We start from the raw sequence: 10,084 nt of genomic DNA, 5'->3' as shown, positions 1-10,084 counted from the left end.
GAGGCAGAAAGGCCTAGAGACCTGGATAGCTGTATCCAGCATGTCATCCCCATGGAGCAGCTGCTGATAAAATGGAGTGGGGTTGCGCCACTGTTGTGTGGAGGCAGATCTGTGACTTCATGGAGGAGAAGTGGCTTGTAGGTGATGGCAGTACCTGTGGGGGGGTCAGCTTGCTGCCCATCCTGATGAAGGCTCTGGTCTAGATGGGTAATGTCTCCACCAAGGTGGCAAGATGCTGCTGAGGAAAAAGGTCCACCCACTGGCTCCTCCTGCTCGACACACATCAACTGCTGTAAAGAGGCAATGAGGGACACCCGTTGGGTGCTTCAAGCCACCACTCTTGAGCACAAGAAAGCTAGGTCTTGAGGGCTGTGCCAGGGCTCCCCTCAGGGCATCCTCAACAGCTCCTTTCCCGGGTTGATTTATGCGGGGTAAGCATGCTTCGCGGCTTTCTCTGTCGCCCATGCTTTCTGTTGGCTTTGGGTTTGCAGATACTCGGCAGTGGACATGGGCAGAGTTTTGACACACACTCTGGTGCTGTCCATGGTGCTGGGCTGTTCCGCGGTCATAATGGACATCCTGCTGCCCGGCCCCGAGGAGCCAGTGGTCAACGTTGCAGTGGTGTTCGGGGGCTCTTCATACCCTCTCCACGTCCGCAGCCGTCTGACTCCCCAGAGCTTCCTGGACATGCCTCTGGAGATCCACCCCATCACGGTGATCGTGAACAACACCAACCCCAGCACCCTCCTGACCCAGATCTGCGACATTCTCTCCAGCCACAAGATCCACGGCATTGTCTTTGAGGACAACGTTGGCACGGAAGCCGTGGCGCAGATCCTGGATTTCATATCCTCCCAGACCCACGTCCCCATCATCAGCATCAGTGGAGGCTCGGCTGTAGTCCTGACCCCAAAGGTGACATCTTTTCCTTGTCGGGTCTATTGGGTGACAGGGAGGAGGAGGGGAAATTAGTGAGTTTGTTTTATTTGCTTAAAGCAATGGGACCCCATCCTCAATGAGCATAAATCAGATTGGTTCCAGAGAAGTCAAGCTGACATCAGTGAAAGGTCTGGCTCCTAATTTGTGTGTATGTTCTGATCGCTATTTGCAGGGAAGAGCAAATTGCTCCCACATTGCCCACAGTGCCTGTGATACACAGCAGCCTGGCAGGAAGTTGTGCTAGCAATCCAATGATATATGTTTAAGAGCTAGGCAATGCAGACCTGCATTTGAATTTATAGGGAAGCTGGAGGGCATCAAAGAGACTCTAACAGAAGATCTACGACTGTTATGACCTATTTCAGGTAGTGCCCACTATGTGCCAGGCACTTTTCAAGCATTCAAGGATGCTCTGATTAGCTTAACTGAAGAAAATAAGCAGCTAGCTTATATACTGGGTGGTAGATAACTCTTGCTGCTCTCCCTCCCAAGCCTCTGAAAGTAACGCTTGTCCTCTGACTCCACTGAAAGTCCCTCTCTCTCTCATGCATTTACATGGACGCTGTATTCCCTGAGTCCTGACCTATGTCTGCACACTGGCACTCCTGCTGGAAAGTGACAGCTGCCACTAAGACCCTGGCATTGCTCACCACTGCAGAGACTGAGGCAGTAACAGGGTTTGTTAAGCACCTCTGAGAGCTCATTTTTGAAAATATATGCCTCTTCAGTGGCTGTGTATGCAGCTGTCACCAGTAATAGCATGGGCAAGACAGAGATGTGAAGTCAAATTCAGGGAGCCGTTATGGTCCTGGATCAAACTCTTCTGACTCAAAAGAGGGAAGGTGACACCAGCTCTATCATTGCTGAGGGGGCTTCAGGGAACTGGTGTGCCTTTCATCTAACAGGCTGCAGGTCTGGGCCCACTTGGTGCTGTGAAATAGGGTCATGTGCACGATGACACGTTTCAGCCAGCTGTGTCCAGAAGTGTTAGGTCTAAAGGAGTGCTTGGTGCTCAGCATCTCTTAGGATTAGACCTTAGATTCCTTTCAGTTTAGCAGTGAACCTTCTGATTTAATCCCTGTTTGTCCTGCTGTTGGGTTTAAGTTTGTGGCGGGGGGGCAACATTTAGGGACTTCAGCTTGAATCAAAGAAATCACTCCATCCACTGGCAGCAGTTGCTGTTAATCTGTTGGGAGAAGGTCTGAGACTGAGATACCTGGCGTGTGTGTGTGATGTGACTGGGGGAGAGCACTGGAAGGAAATAGGAATTGGATGGGGTGGGGGTGCAAGGGCCAGCAGTCTGGAGCAGTGCTGAAGCTGACTAAATGAAGCTGAAAGGAGATACTAAAAGGAAGGGACAGGGCAGAGCTGCGTGAAAACAAGGCCAATCCCTTTCCTCTGCTGGTATATCTCCCCCCGCCCCAACTTGCCAGAACCAGACAACCCCAACTGTTGACTCCTGGAGCTTTCCTGCCTGGGGCCTTATTCAGTAAGGCCCTAAGCACCCTCCTCTGACTGCATTTAGCAAGAGTTAAAGGCATCCAGAGTCACAGCAGACCATTCAGAGCTCCCAGGACTGCCTCTGCCCCAGTAAGACCCACTGAAATTCAGCTCAGGCGGGCGAGGTAGCATCCAAGCCCAGTCCAGCGGAGGTGAGCCCAGTGCCCAGGCTGCTGCAGGGTGCTTTGGGCCACACACTGGGTGATAGTTGTTTGCCCATCACTGGGTGTCATCCGCTGTTACCATCATGTGCTTGTGGGGGGATGTATAAAGATCTCCTTGGGCCTTATTCGTGGCAGGCATTCGTGGTGGTTCAGTACCAGGTTCTCATGGGCAGTTGGTGTATTCAGCTGGCCTGGAAAACTCAGTAGAAAAAAACAGGCCAGTCTACCTCTTTACACTGGTGAGGGCCTGGGATGAGACCTTGCCCAAGTGCTCCATTGCAGGCAGTGTTGGCTCTTGCAGAGGGATTTGTAGGGAGGTGGCCTGGGCTGCCCAGTGCTGTGACCCAAAGTGGGGCCTGGAGCCCTTTCCCCAGCCAGAAGCAGCTTGAATCTTGGCATTAACCAGCCTAGCTCCATCTGGGAAAGACCCAGCCTAAAAGGGGCAGCTTGTGAGCTGGGCTTAGGACCCTGATCTGAGGAAGAGGCCCAGGTTGTGGCACTAGCAGTGATTTTAGGACAAGGAGGAAGGACCTTCCTTATTTTTGATGGCACATTTCAGTGATGTAGCCAGGTTGCTTTTCTTCAGCACAAGGAACATCCAGGTCTGGTTCCAGACCCAGCTCTGATCATCCTGCAGCCAGGGGACAGGGCTCTACAGCACTAGGATAACTCGGTTTCTTTGTGATAGGGGATTTGGGGCTCCTCTCCTCTTCCTGCTGGCACTGGAGTTTAAGGAGTAGCATTGACAGTGTATGAAGGAGCTGGCTCACATGCCTGCCATGGCCAGCTCCAAACCTCCTGTACCTTATCTGCCTCTATTGCCTTCTCTCTGCCCTTCTGACTACTGGCCCTTCTGCCCCCTACATTAGCATCTGGGCACTCGTGTTGCAAAAATATTGTCCTTCATGGATCCTTCCGTATCAAACAGCTTTTTTGCATTTTATCCATCTATCATCTGGTTTTCAAAGCTCTGCAGTGACAGTCTCTTCTCTCTCTCTGTAGGATGCACCTCTTAACTTCTTTCCTCTCTGCTAACCTTTATTGTGTGCCTCTAACTATAAAACCTCTTGGGATGCTGCTTGTACCAATGCCCCTATACAGAGTCTGGGCCTGACCCTGCCATTGTTATGTATGCAGACTTCTTGATTTCAGCAAGAGTTCTCTGCACAGACTTTGCAGGATTTGTCCCTAGAATTTCACTGCATTAAACAGAGAAGCGATGCCTGGAGCCCAGTCTCTTGTGTATTCAAAGCCTTCATGTATGTTTTGGTCGGCAGCTTGGAGTCTCCAAGAGCTTTTAAGCCTAATGTTTGGAAAAGGTCCTTATCTGAGCTTCCAGTTCTTTAGGTCCAGATTCACACCTGCAAACAATTATGCCTGAAATGTTGCACCTAGGCACAATTGATGCTAATGACATGTCTGCTTTCCTGCTTTGCTGATCCCATGAAGCAGCTACATGTGCATGAGTCAAACTTGCAGTTCAATTGTGGCCACAAACTTTTTGCTAAAAAATTGACAAGTGTTAAGGCCAGTGGGACTCCTGGAGAGGATCTGATGCCCTTAATCTTGCGAAGTACCTTGAGCTAGACCCAGTTGATTACAAATAATCCCTGAATTTGTTGTGCTCTGGACCTGGCAGCTGCAGCTTTCTCTACTCCTTCTCATTCTCTCCCAGTGGACTCGACTGATATTTTTTGGAGGGTTTATTTCTGGGGAGTGGAATGTTCTTGGTTGCTTGCAGACATGCCCTGCTTCTCCTTCTTTGGAGCTGTTTCTTATTTGTTAGTAAACTCCTATACAACAGACTTCTCAAACCCAGGGGAATCTCTTCTTTCCCACCGATTTATCCACCCACTAATGATGAATTATCTGGGAATTCACCTTCTGTGCAGCCATGTCTCGTTGGCAAAAATAATTTAAAGAAGCAGCTTCTTTGCACCAAAAAAATCCTACTGCCTCCTCCATGACCTTTTGCAAATTCTATTTTGTAACTCGTTTAGCATGGAATCAGATCAATTAAAATTTGCTAACAAGAGTGACAGATGGCTTGGAGGGTAGCGGGGAAGGAGGTGGCCAGTGGGACCTTTGGAAAGGAAAGGTGGGTATGGGGCAGGTATAGATTTGTAAAATGAGCTGAACAGAATGTAACTCATCAGGAAGGTTTATTCTTTTCACACAAATGTTTAATTTTTTTTAATGATTTGAATGAAAAAATGTTGGGCACCTTTGAAGTTGCAGAAACATTAAATTAAGGATAAATTGTGTCAAAGGAAATGTTAATCCTAGAAATAATCCTTTCACTCACTCGCCCATTTCTGATGGAACAAGTGTGCTAAAGTGCTAGGGCTTTCTCCATTTCCTAGCTCCTTGCAGGTGATTTGCTCTGATTGGCAAAATCCAGGTTATGTAGGATCAAAAATGAAATGTGGGTCTTGGAGTGGGTATCACAGGAGACGTAGGGCAGGAAAGGGAAGGTCCTGGATATACAACATGGGAAATGGAAGAGATTTGGGACCTGGTGATTGTGAGAATCTGTGATTGTAGAAGGTACAGGATAAGGGATGGGAAGTGTTGGATTAGGAAGAAGAAGGGGGCACAGTCAGAGGGGGAGGGATAAATGATAAGGTATGGGAAAACTGGATAGCAGGAAAATCCATATCAAGACAGAGCAGCAGAGCAAGAATGAAGCTGAAGGGGCAGTTCACATCCCATCACCTTGTGGACTTGTCCTTTGCTTTGAAGAATGAAGTGTATTGGAGGGATGGGCTAAGAAATTAAGGGAGGACAACAGGACTGGGAGTGGACAATAGTGACAGCAGATAAAGGAAAGGGGTGGGGGCTGCAGGGTTAGAATAGCAGCTGTAGTAACAATCCTCTGCTGTTAAGCTTCCCTGCTCTCTGGAGCCCAGGAAGTTATGCTGCTGGCTGCGACCCCTGTTTTTGTGGTTGCATGTGAGACTGAAACACAAGAAAGTGAAGTGACATGCCTAGGGTCAGTCATGGGTCTGGTGGCTGAGTTGGCGACAGAGTCCCTTTCCCTTAGCCCAAGCTGCATCTGCTGGACTGGGCTGTCTGTCAGTGCTGTAGTTAGGGTTGGGGCTGGGGGTGGTGTCTCCCTAGTGATGTCTGGAGCATGTGAAGGTTTGCAGAGAGCAAGAAGACTGACACCTGGGGGGCTATTTGTGCTGCACTGCCTGCTAACCCATTGTCCTGCCTCTGAGGCGTGGTTCTCCCCTCCAGGAACCTGGCTCTGCTTTTCTTCAGCTGGGGGTCTCCATCGAGCAGCAGATCCAGGTCATCTTCAAGGTTTTGGAGGAATATGACTGGGGCTCCTTTGCGGTCATCACCAGTCTGTACCCTGGGTACAACATCTTCCTGGATGTGATCCGTTCCTTCACAGATGCCAGCTACTTTGGCTGGGAACTCCAGGATGTCTTGACCTTTGAGATGACCCAGGATGGGAGTAACTCCAAAACCCAGCGCCTGCTGCGGCAGATTGATGCTCAGGTGATGATTGTGTACTGCTCACGGGAGGAGGCTGAGTACCTTTTCCAGGTGGCAGAGGAGGCCGGCTTGATTGGTCCTGGCTATGTCTGGATTGTGCCCAGCCTGACGGTGGGGAACATGGAGGTCCCGCCAGTCTCGTTCCCCATCGGTCTCATCAGCGTGGTGACCGAAAGCTGGAAGATGAGCCTGCGGCAGAAGGTCCGGGATGGCGTGGCCATCATTGCCATGGGGGCATTGAGCTACTACAGGACCCGCGGGCACCTCCCAGACGTGGGCAAAGACTGTAAGACACCTCCCAGCACTGTCACAAACAGCACCTTCTACAGGTCAGCACAGGAGAGCTACTTCCAGGTGGCCTCCATCCATGTCTGGCATTGGCAGCTTGCATGGTGGGGGTCAGGGAAACCCCTTTTGGGTGGGGGTCATGGTATCTACTGCATGAGGGTGGACTCCACCAGATGCAAGGGAGGCCTCAGGAAGGCATAGGGCCTGGGGCCTGAAAGAGAGAGGGAATAAATAAGTCCTGGGCTCCACATCTTGGGGAGCAAGGATGCTTTGTAGTTAGCTTTGAGCTGGAGAGACCACTTCAGTCCCCAGACCCTTAGCCTGGGGGCTTGTGCATGGGTCTGCACTGCCAGCTGGCTGCCAGAGACAGAGATTAAAACCTGCTCTCCTCTTTCCACCGTGTTCTCAGTGCAAAAGCATCAAGTGGGACTGGGTGGTCACCACAGACCTGGAGCGAGGAGAAAAGGAGCCGAGGGAGGGGAAAGAGCGGGAGGGAGCAGGTGAGCAGGGTGAGGTGGGGAGAGGATGGGACCAGACTAAGAAGCAGGAAGGAGCTCACCAAGCATGGCGGTTTTAATTTCCAGGTTCTAATGAGCATACCTGGGGCGTGACCCTCAGTAATTAAACAAGGGCTTTGGGTTAGGTAGATCTGGGCTGTGGGGGTGTCTCAGCCCCTGGAAGTCTCCATCTTATCGTTAAGCGGGGGTGGGTGCGGGTGGCTGGATAAAGGAGGGAAGGAGCTGGAGGGAGAAGGAGAGAGGCAGCTGGGGTGGGAGCCTGCCTGAAGGAGTGATGCTGATTGGGAGCGATACCAGTCACCAGGCTGGTCTCGTGCGCTGCAGCTGTGCATGCTGGCACTCGGCTCTCATCCACAGGCGCTGTGCCAATCCAGTGACCTTGCTGCCGCTCCCTGTCCCACCCTGCCCCCACCTCGCACCCCCGAGTTGCTGGTTTGGAGTGTTCTGTCCTTTCTCCCACTTGCCTCTGCGTGGCTTGTGGTTCACACCATTGGGGGAAAGGATGGGGGTGAGGTTTAAGGTCCTTGGGTCTCAGATTTCCTCTTGTGCATCTACGTTGCCTGAGGGGCTGCCTGTGCCTTTCTGCCTCCCTCTGTAACTCATGGACTGTAAGGAAACCAGAGAGGAGGGCAGAAGCCTGGCAAGGCTGATTAGTGGATTGATGACTTAACATCCAGCCTCTTGATGCTACGATGACAGCTGAAGTTAGACGCGTCTCCTCATCTTCCCCCCCACACCAGTCTCTTTTCTTTTTACATTTGCTATCAGGATGTGCTTGTCTGCAGGTCCTTGCTGTACCCCAAATGAGTTACCCCATCCTGAGTATATATACATACACATACATACCATTGTATAGCACTGCCCACCCTAGCCCTTAAAGTGCTGGCTGGAGACAGGGCAGCCTTGTCCCTGTTTGACAGCTGGGGAAACTGAGGCACACAGCAGGGAGGTAACTATACCAAGATCCCACACCCAGTCTGTGGCAGAGCCCAGCCCTCACTCCTCAGCATAGCACTTCCTGCGCTAGGTGAACCTGCCCGATAGACTGCGGAGATGTGATGGGGAGAGGCCTGGGTGAAGTCTGGATGAGCCAGACGTGCTGTTTGTGGGCTGGAGAGAGGACGGGAGATCTCTAGCCAGGTCTGGGAAGCTTCTCCCTGTCCTGACCTTCTCCCTGTCTCTTTCATTCAATCCCAACCAGCCACATGCTGAATGTGACGTGGGAACACCGGGACTTCTCCTTCAATGAAGGTGGCTACTTGGTGAGGCCCACCATGGTGGTGATCTCGCTGAACCGGCACCGGCTCTGGGAGATGGTAAGGGCTCCTTTCCACCTGCTCTCACCCAGGCGTTACCACTTAGGGACACCTTTGCCTTCCAAATGCAGTCTGCTATGGTAGCCCTCAGATGGGCATTAGGGCTGGAGGGAGAGGTTATTCCCAAAGTGTTCTCTGGGCTCTAAGATTGGTAGAGAGGAGAAGAGGTTGCTGTACTTAGCTAACAGGATACCAGGATAAATATACTAAAATAGCATCTTATGAAGTAGGTAGTCATCTACAAAAGCACGTGTCTCTGAACAAGGGTCTACACAGTGACTACTTTCTGACTAACTGCCTAAGCATCCTAAAATGTGATGTAGCAGCTATGTGCTCTGCTTCTCCTTCCTCTCTAAACTTGCTCTTCAAGCATAGGTTTCCCTATGTTTTCACTTCTCCCAGCAACTCTTAACAGGCTCCTGTTCCAGTTATAGAGACACTGTCCATCCCTGTCCTAGACTCCCCATGCCCCTTTTAGATCTCCCTGCTTGCTCACACTACAGTCCCCTGTCCCCTGCTGTTCCCCCAAGTCAGATTGCCTCGTACCCTCTGGGTGCCCTCCCGCAGCCTGAAGATCTTCAACACCGTCCCTCCTTAATAGGACCTCCTCAACCCCCCACATCAGAGTCCTGCTTCTTCTGGATGAACTTCTGTTTTGTTCCAGGCATGACACGCGGTTCCTCATTCTGAACTGCGGTTTTAAACCCAAGGCTGGCATATGCTATGAGTAGAATTGAGAGGCCTGTTTCCAGGCCTTGGAAGTCAGGCACATTGGAAAGGACTTTGGCTTGGGTCACTCTTTTTTAAGCTGGAGGCTTTCTTCTGAGAGGGTGAGGAACACCATATGTATGAAGCAGCCCTCTGGGAAGCCACAGCTCATGGAGCTGTCAAATGGTGAGGACTCAGGGCATGATGAGAGCTGGAGTGGTAAGGGGAGAGCTCATGTGCTGTAGGGAGTTAGTAACAGCTCTGTTTGTATGCTGTTCAGTAACCAGTGAGAGGAATGCAGCAGGCCTGGGTCAGCCTCTTTCAGTGGCTCTGAGTTTTAGTAGTTCACCCTTGCGCAATCTGAACCTTGCACAATGTAGCTACTGCTTCCGTCTGGCTCATGCTGGAGCCATTGAAAGGTGCAGTTCCCCACACTTCTGTCAGAACTACTGCCCTTGCGTGGCTTCGGAGGAGTGGGATATGCTGGGTTTGTGAGAGTGATAGAACAGAAGACTGCTAGATCATTAATGATCTCAAAGTGGTTTTACTAGGGTCGGAGAATGAATAATGAAATGCCAGTCAAATGTAGGTGATGTTCAGCCAGCCTGAATTGCCTTGTGGATGCCTTTGTGCATGCTCTTGTTCTTTCTTCCCATGGCCGGTCTTGCTGTGTGCGAGTAAGTGGCTGCATCTTACCCCAGAGGTAATCAATGAAGTTTTGTAGATCTAGAAGACATCTTTGGTAGACACTTGGTGCAAGTTAGATGTACGTGTTTTGATATGGGGACCGAAAAAAACCATCCCAAATATATATATTTTTTTCTTTCTCTACTCAAAACCAAAACTTTTTTTTTTTCTGTTGTCGTTTGCTTGTTTGTTTTAATGAAAAACCGAGGAAATCCTTTTGGCCTGAAAGAAAACATTGATTTCAGTTTTGCACTATTTGCTTTGTAAAAATATTTGAAAACAAATCAAATCCAACTACATGTGGCCTCCAAACCGTTGTTCTGAAATGGAAAAATCCAAATGTTTCATTTAAAAAACAAACAAACATGTTGAATGAAACTCGTCCCCCCCCCCCCCCCCCCCCCCCCGCACAAAAAAACAATAACACTACACGCCACCACTACTAGCTTAACAAACAAAA

The 10,084-nt window shown here is 50.4% G+C and overlaps 1 protein-coding gene across 1 annotated transcript in view; it reads left to right on the top strand.

Annotated features, from left to right (window-relative positions):
- Positions 1–506: 506 nt before the first annotated feature.
- The window catches only part of GRIN2C (glutamate ionotropic receptor NMDA type subunit 2C), a 41,193-nt gene continuing 31,615 nt past the window's right edge, over positions 507–10,084 (top strand). The window contains exons 1-3 of the mRNA XM_019517840.1: positions 507–915; positions 5,844–6,436; positions 8,115–8,229. Coding sequence (XP_019373385.1) covers positions 508–915; positions 5,844–6,436; positions 8,115–8,229 — 1,116 coding nt within the window. The 5' untranslated portion in view covers position 507. The remainder of the gene's footprint in view (positions 916–5,843; positions 6,437–8,114; positions 8,230–10,084) is intronic.

This window comes from Gavialis gangeticus, unplaced genomic scaffold, assembly GCF_001723915.1.
Source record: "Gavialis gangeticus isolate Ggan-Ray unplaced genomic scaffold, GavGan_comp1, whole genome shotgun sequence".
NCBI lineage: Eukaryota > Metazoa > Chordata > Crocodylia > Gavialidae > Gavialis > Gavialis gangeticus.
This window is presented reverse-complemented; position numbering and strand designations above follow the sequence as displayed.